This window comes from Hyaena hyaena, unplaced genomic scaffold (assembly GCF_003009895.1).
Source record: "Hyaena hyaena isolate Hyena2069 unplaced genomic scaffold, ASM300989v1 scaffold_614, whole genome shotgun sequence".
NCBI lineage: Eukaryota > Metazoa > Chordata > Mammalia > Carnivora > Hyaenidae > Hyaena > Hyaena hyaena.
Window position 1 is genome coordinate 473,275 of NW_024081244.1, and position 12,792 is coordinate 486,066.

General features: G+C 45.0%; 1 protein-coding gene across 1 annotated transcript in view; it reads left to right on the forward strand.

The window, feature by feature from the left end:
- The window catches only part of SCGN (secretagogin, EF-hand calcium binding protein), a 34,821-nt gene that overhangs the window by 4,547 nt on the left and 17,482 nt on the right, over nt 1–12,792 (forward strand). The window contains exons 3-6 of the mRNA XM_039257262.1: nt 1,314–1,406; nt 4,700–4,789; nt 8,365–8,421; nt 9,123–9,200. Coding sequence (XP_039113193.1) covers nt 1,314–1,406; nt 4,700–4,789; nt 8,365–8,421; nt 9,123–9,200 — 318 coding nt within the window. The remainder of the gene's footprint in view (nt 1–1,313; nt 1,407–4,699; nt 4,790–8,364; nt 8,422–9,122; nt 9,201–12,792) is intronic.

The following is a 12,792-nucleotide window of genomic DNA, read 5'->3' on the forward strand; positions in this document are numbered from 1 at the left end:
CCAAGACTAGAGATGCTGATGTCTCTATATGCAGTGGACCCACTTATGAGGAGGAGGCTGGTTGCAGGGTAGTGTGGGAGAGTATTAAGGATAGCATTAAGGGGAATGAATTTAGCATGGCCAATGGAGTCTGTGGTCTTGGAATCTGGCACTGCTAGTGAGTGGTTCTGCTTCTCAATTCCTGCATCAGAATTCATTCTCCACTGTTGATTATATATGTCACATTTCTTTGTACCAATCCTGCAGTACACTGATGAAGAACAAGTTAGGATGTAGAAGGAGTTGTGAATGGAAGGGAGATATGGCATCTTTGGTAATTCAACACTTTATTACTTTTCCTCTCTTCTAATTTCCTTTTCCTCAGCAAATCCAAGGAGAAGATGAAGGGAATGAGCTATGTCAAACCAGCAACCTAGAAGGGCCAGGCTTTTCACTTAGAAATACAACAGAAGTGTGTGGGTGGCTCAGTCAGTTAAATGTCTGATGCTTGGTTTTGGCTTAGGTCATGATCCCATGGTTCATGAGATCGAGCCCTACATCAGGCTCTGCACTGACAGCCCAAAGCCAGCTTGGGATTCTCTCTCTCTCTCTGCCCCATCCACCACTCATGCTCTCTCTCTCTTCTCTCTCTTGCTCTCAAAATAAATAAATAAACTTTAAAAAAAGCTTTAAAAAAAGAAATAGAACAAAACTGGGCACCTGGATGGCTCAGTTGGTTGAGCTTCTGACTCTTGATCTCAGTTCGGGTCATGATTACATGGTTTGTGAGATCGAGCCCTGTATCAGGCTCTGTGATGACAACACAGAATCTGCTTGGGATTCTCTCTTTCCCCTCTCCCCTGCCCCTCCCCTACTACTCATGTGTGGTTTTTCTCTCTCACTTGCTCTCCAAAAAAAAAAAAAAAAAAAAAAGAACAAAATCTGAGTTCTTGAGAAGAAAGTCTTGGGAAGAAAGTTCTTGGGAAAGAAAGTATGTTCATTCCTACACAGTTTTTTGTCGCAGCAAAACATATAATGATATTCAAAACCATCCTTTAACACTCAAGTAGCTCAACTTCTCTCCATTCAGATTTTAGGAACTCATCAGCTGTAGATCTCACCTGGTCAGGGTGCCATCAATGATGGTTTGCTCAAGAAATCCCTATCACTTTTCCCCCTGCTCAATATGGTAGACTTGCTCCAAATGGCTAAGTGACCTGCTTCCCAGGTTAGAGTATCATAATTATCAGGCTATCTGCTCTGAATATATGATATCCCAGCCATGTTTTTGGAACCCTAGCGGCTTTAATATGGTTCTTTCTGGCCTATTATAGGCGGCGGCCATAGAAGAAAATGTGCAGAGACTGAAACAGCAAAGTATGGCTCCCCAGGATGTCTCTAGAGATGGTCGTGTACAAATGAAAGAGGTACTTTTCCCAGCCGTCCTTTCTTGACTGAGCCTTTTTAGGGCTACCGTTTCCTCTGAAAGATAATGCAAATCTTATCAGAAAATCAGAACTCTCTGCAAGGCAGGTGGCCTACACAGCATTTTGAAGTAATCACCTCTCCTTTTTCATCCACTTAGCAACAAATAGTTCCATCATTTTATTTAGGTCAATCAATATTTATACTTATTTGATAACTGGGGAATTGGTATGCTGGAGGCCTTTCAGTTACCTGATCCAATATTTGTCTCTTTGCAATGTGCTGTTCAAATTCAACCTTGGTATAAGGAAAAATTTACTGACAATAAATGAGTTTAAACTTCCGCATCAGCCAGCGGAGGCTGGAAAGAGCTATCCCTGAAGATTGTTAAAAACAAAACAGACAGGAGCTGTCTTCAGCTCAGCCCACATTTACTGAGTCTACAAAAAGCAAGGTGTTAAGCACACCGTGCCTTGGGTAGCCTCTCTTTAACCTCATCGTTTTTCCTTCCAGTTACAAAAGGGTTTACAGTTTAGAAAGGATTTCCACACATATTTTGGTATCTTATACTCCACAGTAGTGAAAGGAGGCAGGTGTGGGACATTACCCCTATTTCATGTGCACTACGAGGCTAATAAGTGGCACCAGTTTAAGTGTAACCCCACTTAAAGATATCACTCGATGGGGTCATGCTATATAGTTATCAGTCTGTATGTAACAATGAGCTCATTTAAAAGTAAGATATTTATTTTATAGTCAAAATTCCTGGCTACACAGATTACCTGAAACCTACAGAGCAAGTCTCTTGATGCTGCCATACATGGACACACAATATTATTGATGAAAACAGGGCTGTTTTTCTTCAGAAAGTCATGATAAGAGGGCAAAACAATGCCTCCTTATAAATGCTGTTCAAGACCATCACCAGGAAGCAGCCTTTTCAGAAAAGCAGTAAACTAAATCCAGGTGTGTGAATGTAGTTGTTTCCAAAATTTTCACTCCGAGCCAAAATTATATACATAACCAGCATGTGCATATAATTGATGGAAACGTATGTGCATATCCACCAAAGAAGGAAATGCAAGCTGCATGCTGGAGATACCAAAGTCTCCATGACTGCATGTCTGCTGTTGCATTCTCCAGACCACAGGACAGAGGGTAACATTCGTGGTGCTATAAATGTGTACCGACTTAATAATGAATAAATGACCCATGGTATACACCTGCTGACAGCAAGCACATCCTCTTGAAGCACTTGGGAACTTGGGATCAGCTTTGACATCCATGCCAATCACTTAGTCATGGAGTCCCGTAAACAAGAATAAGTGAGGTGGTTGTAGACAAGCTGACGGTATCCAGCTCATCAGTCTGAGAACCCTTAAAACCTCCCATCTGTGAGCTTAAGGAGGAGCAGTGTCTCCCCGACCTTGTGCTGGACCACTGACTATGTCACTTCCTCCAGTCACAGGCAGTGAGGCATAAAAATCGGCGCACCTGGGCGCACATGAGGTATTCTAGCACAATTAAGATGGGAAGAAGTCCCAACTGAGAGCTGAAGCCAGGTTTGGGGAGATTATCTGTATATCTGATTTGTCCAGGGCTCCTCTGTGTCACTCCAATAAAGCTGAAGACAGACTGGGTTCTAGACACTGAGGGCCAGAGAATTGCATTTTAATTTGGTTCCTTGGCCTATGGTACCCATGCAAAAAAGAACTCAGTCCTCAAGAGCAGTTGCCAGACCCAGCTGACCTTGGAACCATGGCAGCAGGCCGAGGGGTGGGGCAGAGAAAGGGCCAAGTCCCCGCTGTGAACGTGAGGCCTTGGCCAAGTTGCTGTTCCCTGTGCCTCCGTTTGTTCATCTCCATCAACTTGGCAGTTACCATGTATTGAATGTTTCATATGTACCGGGAGTTTTACTGAACAGCTTATTAATGGCACCTCATTTCACTTTTAGTTTTGACATAAACACTAGGATATAAGCATTACTGTCCATTTTACAAATGAAGAAACTGAGGCACAGAGATACCAATTAAATTGTGCCATATCAAATAACAGGCGAGCAATGGAGAAGGAATCAAGATCCATAATCACAGGCACACAATGCTGTCCTGTTCCCCTGAGTAAGGGGGTATTTAGGCCCCCCGGAAGGACTGGTATGAGACTTTAATGAGATAATATATGAAAAGCTCAATTCCCAGTGCCTGCCATTGAGTATCTACTCAACATACGATACTCAAAATATGATTGCTATTATTCACACGTAATGTCCATGAGCAGACCCTCATCAAACTACAGAATGTGCGCAGGAATGTGGGCTCATCATGCCTAAAAGCCACCAAAGCATTGGTCTGGACTCCGTCTCTGGCAGATGCCGAGAGAAGCGCCCAGTGATGGAAGGAATGGCCATTGTTCATGACAGACAGCTCAGAGTGAAGACAGTAACACTGCTAGACCACAGGTGACAGACGAGGCCAGCCAAACACGCCTACATGCTGATGTAAGAGTTATAGTCACACAGGAGAAGAAAATGTCACCTTACTCATGGGAGATATGACATAAATCAGTAGAGCTGGCACTCGAATGGAAATCTGGATGATTGAATTTATCACACGTGGACCAACTATTGCAGCATCATAGAGATACTAATGAACTAATAACATAAAAGAATAAATTAGCGAACATACAACACTCCTGCCTTTGCCTGTGACACTGAAGTGAACATGTATACAGCATCTCACCAGCACAACATAAAGGTTAAGAGCTTGGCCATAGTCCTGATGCCACAGCTTACTAAAGGCATAGCTAAGGCAAGTTCCAGTTGCCCTAACTAACAAATAATAATAATGGTGTGTTGTCTACTCCATAGGTCGTTGTTAGGGATAAGTGACTAAGCAAATGTCAGAATTTAGAACAATTCATGACATGTATAAGAGCTATTTGCTATTTTCGTTTTCCATTATATTATAGAGTGAAATTATTTTAATATGAGAGAGTCTTAAGATAGTGCCCGGAACATAGTAAGCTCTTACAAATTTATTATTAAAATCAGAATTATTATTTTGGATTGTAAGCTTGCAGAAGGCAGACACCCACAGTGCTTCATTCCCAGGAGGGATGCAATACTGTTTCACAAAATCAGGGAATTGAAAATGGCAATCAAGGGCACAGAACTGGAATCTGAGCTCTCAGTCTTGGGGGATCCAAGCCCTTCTGCCCTGTAAAAGGTCCCACCATGACTTTTACCCAGGGGGCACTGGCCAGTGTCACCAACTGCTCTTTCTCTCCATTTCCCTAGCTTGCCAATATGTTCTTGTCTGAGGATGAAAACTTCCTTCTGCTCTTTCGTCAGGAAACCCCCTTGGACAGCAGCGTGGAGTTTATGCAGGTAAGTGTTTGGTTGTATCTCTATGGATGATGGGGATTGAGAAGAGACCAGGGCCCCCCGCCAACTGTGGTGGCCACCACCCCTGTCCAGTCCCTGAGGGAGAGCTGCCCACAGGGACAAGACCAAGCAAAAGGAGCCCTTGGTGATGAGCCAGAGCTTTGGCCCCAAGCCCCCGTGTGCTCTGTGTGCTGACCTAGGCTGCTTCCGAGCTGACCAAGTCCTTCAGCCTGGGCCAGAGGAGACCAGGCAGGTGCACACGGAGGAGTGTGATGGGGGTCTGCTGGGGACTGGGGAGCCCAGAGATCAAGAGCCCCTCCAAAGCAGAGACACTGGGCAGCTCCAGCAAACTGCCGTCTGGACATCTAGACTCTAGGTGAAACTATTTGTTTTTAAATGTTGGCAATTAATCCTAGTTTTGAAGGTATAATACTGTGAAAATGTTACTCACTCGAGTGTCGATCCGGCCAGGAGGACTTCTGTTTACCATCGCTGTGCTTGAGTGAAGGCTGAAGCCAGAGTCAATGGCTCCGCTTAACTCCTCTTTCAGCCCCTAGGTGTTAGTGTCTGTTGGAGAAAGACCTGGAAAGTCAGAGAGACCCAAGACAGCTACTGCATCCAGGATCCATTTCGTGAAACAGTTACCATGGCCCCATTTACAAGATAATGACTTAGTGCCCTTTTGCGTGGCTGTATTTACTTCCGGCCAAGTGGAAGTCCTGTAAAATTGAGCAAGCACATGCATAGACAAATCACAGAAGGGATTTGGACAATAAACGTATGCTGGTAGCCAAGAAATACAAATTAAAAACAACTATTTTTACCAATCAAAGAGATAAAGATTTTAAGAGAATCAACAGAATATGTGGTGCCAGCAAGGTAGCACTGAGATTGATGCTCATGATCTGTTGGTAGGCATGCACACTGCAACAATTTTATGGAAAGCAATTTTGCAAAAACACGATCAAGATCCCTTACTATTGATTTTTAAATGTTTATTTGTGTCTGTGTATGTGAGACAGAGAGTGAGCATGCGTGTGTCCTGCAGGGGAGGGGCAGAGAAAGAGGGGGACAGAGGATCCAAAGTGGGCTCTGCACTGACAGCAGAGAGTGCAATGTGGGACTCAAACTCATGAATTGTGAAATCATGACCTGAGCCAAAACCAAGAGTCAAACGCTTAACCAGCTGAGCTACCCAGGCGCCTCAAAATCCTTTAAAATGTCATTATTCAAAGTTAAAAATATCTTTACCCTTTGACTTCATAAAATTCTACTGCTCCAAGCATCTCTCTTAAGGGTATAATGAGAAATGTTGATATTGACGAAATGTGTTATAATGTTAAGAACCAAAATTGTACATGCGTTATGATCTTAACATTATTTTTAAAGTTGTTCATCCTAACACGTACATAAGTTAGACCATAGGGAAATATATGCCATATAGATACTGATTGCTTTTAAGCAGTAAGATTTCAGATGATTTTCATATTCTTTGCACTTTTATATTTTCCAATTGTGCACAGAATCATAATTATTTACAAATTATTTTAAATGGCATTTTCAAAATAATTGTAATTGTGCTTAAAAATGCTCTCAGAGAATTTTAAATGAAAATAATCAACATATTGCCCAAGTGTATGGCCCCCAATTTAGCCCTGTCAGGTGTACCGTAGAACTGTGATGGAAAGGAAACACACAAAAAACATGATCTCGGGGGTAGATAGTTTTGGAGATTATACTTGTCCTTCTTTGTAGTTCATTAATTGTGTACAGTGAACCTGATGTACTCTTATAATCAGAAAAACAGCATTAAAATGTTAGGCCTTACATAGTATTCAATAATGTCAAGGAATGGGAAAAAAGAAATAGCACTATAGCACCTTCCTATCTTTTTATTTCTCTTGTAACTTATTCCATCTGCCTCCTCCCTTCTAGCTTGTCAACTGCTTCTAACAAGGAAGTTTTCCCTTTCTCTACCCAACTAAAAATTATATATATAGGGATGCCTGGGTGGCTCAGTAGGTTAAGTGTCCAACTTCAGCTCAGGTCATGATCTTGCCATTTGTGAGTTCAAGCCCAGCATCAGACTCTGGGCTGACAGCTCAGAGCCTGGAGCTGCTTCAGATTCTGTGTCTCCCTCTCTCTCTATCCCTACCCTGCTCATGCTCTGCCTCTCTCTCTCTCTCTCAAAAATACATAATAAAACATTTTTAAAAATTTAAAAAAATATATAGGTATATATAGATCTCATTTCAGACGCTTGATTATTTTAATTAAATTTGTTATAACCTATCAGTATCCTATATAGTTTTAAACATTCTAAGTTAATGCCTTTATGTTCCCTCTGAGCCCCAGGACCTTAAAACCCTTTCATCCTGACACACCACTCAGAGCTCCCGTGCTGTGACCGTCCAGGATCTCGGTTCCATCTTGCTTTCCTTAACCCCACAAACAAGACACAGTCAAGATTTGTTTCCCAGCGCCCTTGTGTACCATTCTGGTCTGTGATTCAGATTCTCCCTCTTCATGTTCCTCCTTCCTGGAATATATCCTTCACTCAAAAGTAAAACAAAACAGGTAAAAACTCTGTTTTGTTTGCCCAGAAATCTCCTCATTTTGCTTTCATTCTTTAAAGACAGGCGTGCGCATGATTCACATAAAAGTCTTTGGCCCTCAAATGGCTCAGTTGTAAGAAAATTGTAAGATAAAGTAGACAGACATTTTTGAAGAATAACATGAAAAAAAAAGCGTGTAAAATGGTTTTGTTATTTGAAATTCTCATTCTCAGTTTTGGTGTAACAAGTTGACTTTGTAGGTCTGGCTGAACTCAGGCAGACATGTTGGTCTCAGGGACAGCAAGGTGACGCTTCCCGACCTTGTCACGACCTGTCGGGATGCGCACTGTCCCTGCGGGGTCCTCAGGCAGGGCTGGCTGACTCGAGTCTAGGGTTAAGGTCTCTGCAGTTGGTGACTCAGCTAATCCGTTCTACATCTACAGAAAATCTTGTCAATTAGAAAAAACAACTTTACCTTGCCAACCTGCGACGCTTATATTCGGAATAATCTATCACAGGTGGTCCCAACCACACCATGTAGTAAAGAAAGCAGGTCAGTGTCTCTTTAAAAATGTTCAGTTCCGCCTCCCAGTTTAGTAATTGTATCTTCCGCTGGATGGATGCTACCCTTAAACCAATGAAGGGGTTGCCTTGTCACTGGGAATTATCCAAGATGTTTTATTCCCTTTTCCCAGAGCCAAGGCCAAGGCTGCACAGGCAAGATTCCTTAGGGCCTTCTGGCACAGCGTATTTGGGAGGGGTTCACCCTTTTATTAAAGTTATTGCTATTTGGGGCTTTAGTTCTATGCACGTGCCTCGGTTTGACTCTCTCCTGGGCCCCAGGATTTGTCTCTGGTCCACCTTGCATGCAATTTCCTGATAACGCTGCAGGCTACATTGTCAGAGTCACCAGCTGTACCAGGGACAGACTCTGGTGTCAGCCCTCCACGTCCTCTCTGGGCTTGTGCTTGTCTGCACGGTCATTGGAGCAGTAAATGGATGCATGGCTTTCGTGTATTTCAGATTTGGCGCAAGTACGACGCTGACAGCAGTGGCTTTATATCAGCTGCTGAGCTGCGGGTAAGTGTGGGGACTGAGCTGCGGGTAAGTGTGGAGACTCTCACTGGGTGGAGATGGACTTCTTCATCACTGGGAACTGGTGTATGGACCATGAACTTAATTTCTGTGGGCCCAGGAAACATGCATTTGAATTTGTTACTTAAAAAAAAACAACAAAAAAACCTTATTTGTGTTTAAAAGGTTTAGGACATGCAGATAACATTGCTTTCTCTGGGAAAGAGACATAAAATTGAGGAATTTTTTATACTTTTTGCATGCCTGGAGCCATCCTCTGGGTTCCGTAAGCTCCCTTTATTTTAAAGTTTTTATTTTTTATTTATTTATTTTGAGAGAGAGCGAGAAGAGGAAGGGGAGTGAGAAAGGGAGAGAGAGAGAGAGAGAGAGAGAGAGAATGCCAAGCAGGCTCTGCTGTTAACGCAGGGCCTGAAACAGGGCTTGAACTCCCGAACCAAGAGATCATGACCTGAGCCAAAATCAAGAGTAGGACTCTCAACCAACTGAGCCACCCAGGTGCCCCTGTGAGCTCCATTTAAACAGTGAGAGCCCTTCATTCTCGGATCTATTGCTTCCTAAAAGCATTTTATTTTCTCCTTAAAAAAAAAAAAGAACCACAATCCCTGAAATAAGGTGTCCCGAGATCTTGGTGGTTTATTTGCTCCCCATGTAAGATATAAGACGTGGCTCTTCTCTCGATGTCACAGAACTTCCTCCGAGACCTCTTCCTCCACCACAGGAAGGCCGTTCCCGACGCTAAGCTGGACGAATACACTGGCACCATGGTAAGTAGCTGGGCAGTGTGCTCTCACAAGGGCAGCCCCCCTGAGGCCTCCCCGGGGCCCGGACTCGGTGCCGAGGGGCCCCTGCAGACTGAATGAACACAACAGAACTCCTCTGGGAAACGTTGACTAAAACTGAGCTGCTGTAGCCTCTCTCTGAGGACAAGACTGCATGTATTTGAGAGGAAAGCCATTCACCTGTCCCTGGGGAGACGTGGAAAGTCCAGTCAGCATCGGGTTACCAGGCACCAGGCCAAGAACCTCCGTGCCGCTCGAAGTCACGTAGAAACGGGTAAACACGGACAATCAGTACCAGGCACAGGGAGCCACTTCTTGCCCCCATTCTGTTCATTTAGCGTGTTGATTCAGGGCGGCGGGGAGTCAGACAGATGGGAGATGTGCGTCCCGTCTCTGCCACTTAGTAGCAGCGACCTTGGGAGACCATCAGCCTCTCCATTTTACTAGTTCATCTGTAAAATGGGGGTTAATGGTACCTAACTGCTGGGGGGGGGTGTGTGGAGAGAGCCAATATCTCTGCAGGGCGTCCGGGACGTAATGGGGGCTCAGCACCTGTTAGCTCGTGCCTGTGGTCCTTGTTGGTATTGGTTTGCCGGCCCCTCGTGGCTGAGTGACCTGAGGCTTCCATGTCCTGAGTGACCTGAGATTATTTCAGTGTCAAAGCTCCCTGAAAAATGACGGCACGGGAGAGCTGCCTCTGGCAAACTCATCCTCACCCAACACGGCGCAGTTCTCCAGCTCCCAGTCGACAGTCTGGCTTCTCTGCCTTTCGTGTCCCTCGCGCTCCTTCCTTCCCCCAGACGAGTGCTTCGGTCCAATCAGACGCTGTCATTTTCTCAGTTAATAAGGAAAAGAAATTGCCGGCGAAGGCTTACTTGCTTGTAGGATTGTTACACATGTGAAGAGCTCCAGCACAGATTCATGTTACTGAGCTTCCTGGCGAGCAGTCAGGAGCACATAACACCGAGAAGAGTTGGTGAATTTCATAAAACGTGTGCCACTAGGTCAACCTACAGAGGCCTTGAGCTGATTTCCAAATATGGTATTATTTCTTTTTTTTAAATGTTTATTTATTTTTGAGAGAGACAGACAGAGAGAGCATGAGCAGGGGAGGGTCAGAGAGAGAGGGAGACACAGACTCTGAAACAGGCTCCAGGCTCTGAGCTGGCAGTCAGCACAGAGCCCGACGCGGGGCTCGAACCCACGAACCACGAGATCATGACCTGAGCCAATATCGGACACTTAACCGACTGAGCCCCCAGGTGCCCCAAATATGGTATTATTTCTGGTGACTTCTCTGCAGGGTTGGCATTTTCATGCTATTTTGTCTATCTGATGCTGGAGGCTTAGAAAGGGTAAGTGACTGAGTCGCATGAAGTTGAATTCTTAAACTCACCTTAAAAATCAGGTAACCGGGAGAAGTTAGGTCACCTGGCTGAAGGTGCTGGTTAAACTGGATGCTGAGCTCTCCTGGTTTTCAGCCTCTCTCACTCCGCACTCTGTCTGACTCGGCCTCCAGTCACGGGCACCTGCCCTGGGAACGAGGGAAGGCGAAGGGTGCACTTGACTGTAATGGCTTGTAAATGGCCTGGGCAGAAACGGAGCCGATGCCAGGAGCAATCAAGGAAATAATTCGACCTATTTTAATAACGTGCAAATGGGGTTTGAGATCCTGATTAATACGCACTCAGCACAGAAGAGTGAGGTGGGAAATCTCCTAGAAGCAGGGAGAACTTTCCCAGCCACAGGGAAGTCTCAAGGTTTCTTCCCACCTGATTTCCAGCAGAATAAATACTCTGGAAAGGGAGATGTCCCTGTAACTGCCTGAGAATAACAAGCAGCTTATGTTCCTAGCTGAGCACTTTCCAACCTTGACTCAACCCAGTGTTAGCACTGGGTGTTTGTTACCTTGACTTTATGAATGTATAAATCATGCACTACATGATGCAATACTCTCTTAGAGTCACCAGGATCTTTCTAGTATTTCTTGGATTACCTTTGATGCTGAGGGGCTGCCCTCCGCCTCCCACTACAATACTCAATCACTACTTTCTCACTAATGTGGCTTAATTCTATTCCCTACTTTGGTTCTCCCAGTTCCTGCTTGTCCTTCAAGATTCAGTAAGACATCATCGTGGCCTAGAAAACCTTCCATAACCTTCTTCTGTAGTGGATGCAGCTTCCTCTCCCTGTTCCCCCAGGGTACCTCATGCATAGCATTGTCTTCACATCAGTCACTCGTTTAACCCAGTCCACAAATATCCACTGAGTATCTTCCATGCCCCTGGCACTCCTCAAGTCATTGGGGACCCAGCAGTGAGCAAACCAGACAAAGCAGAGACTGACAATAACCATAAACATAATAAATAATAAATGATGTCACATGACAGAGGGTAATGAGTGTTATGGAGAAAATGAAAAAGTAGAGCAGGGCAAAGGATGGCTGTGCTGATGAAGTAGCTGAGACCGGGGGCTGGGGAGTGTAATTTTCACCCTTCTGGAAGGTGAGGCTTGAGGAAGGACAAGAGTGCAGGAAAGCACAGAGCCCCTGGGACAGCGGTCGGTGTGCCAGCGATCTTCAAGGACAGGGAGACAGCAGTGTGGCTGGAGCAGAGCACTCAAGGGCGAGACTCATCAGAGGCCAGACCCTGTGGGGCTTCTTAGCCACTGTGAGAACGTGGGGTTCGTCTGAGTGAGACGAGAGCCACCAGAGTGCTGGAAACAGAAGATGCCGTCGTCTACGCGCCTGGTAGATGGCATATCACACAGATCCAGCCTTCCCCAAGCTATGCTTGCCATTCTGAAATTCTCCTTTGATTTTTCCTCTTTGTAAACCAGACCCTCCAGGACAGAGGCAGAAGGAGTGCTTGGATGTACTGAGCTTGATCCCTTAGGGGTCTCGCCAGGGTCCTTCATCACAGAGAGTCATCCACAGGGGTCCCCACCAGGCAGGGTATGAGCTGTGCTGAGCCCAGGGCAGACCCAGACAGGGTCGCTGGAGCCCCACACTGATGATGAGAGGTAGGAGGGGTAGGAAAGCAGGAGTGGGGGGTGAGAGAGGAGGAAGAGGAAAAGCAGTGCAAATATGAAAAGATAATCAGAGCAGGACAGGCCTGGGACAAGTCTATGGATTCAGAGTTCACATCCCTGTGCTCCTTGAGTCTGACATGCCTTTTCTGGGCTGAGGAGTAGAGTCTCAAAGTGACCCACAGCATCCCCTCTGTCACCAAATCCCTCATTTTCTTCATGCTTTTTTTCCAGGTCAGAATATGATCTGGTAAACTAGTTCACTCAAAGATGTGAGTTCATTTAGGGAGAACTTACCAAGAAAGGTATGGTCCCTGACTTTCTGGAGTCTTCCAGTTAGGGAAAATTTGGTAATGGAGGGAAAAAGCAAAAATAAGGTAAGTTATAGTGAAGCCACCATTCTAGAGTTTCACCAGAGGCAGGACAAGAAAAGGTAGATGGACAGAGTTAAAGCTGAGTTGTTTGAAGACGCCTCCTCAGCTGAGTACGTGTGGCATGTTATTTTCACTGCAACATGGCCAGCATTTACTCCGAGTACTGAGTACCTTTA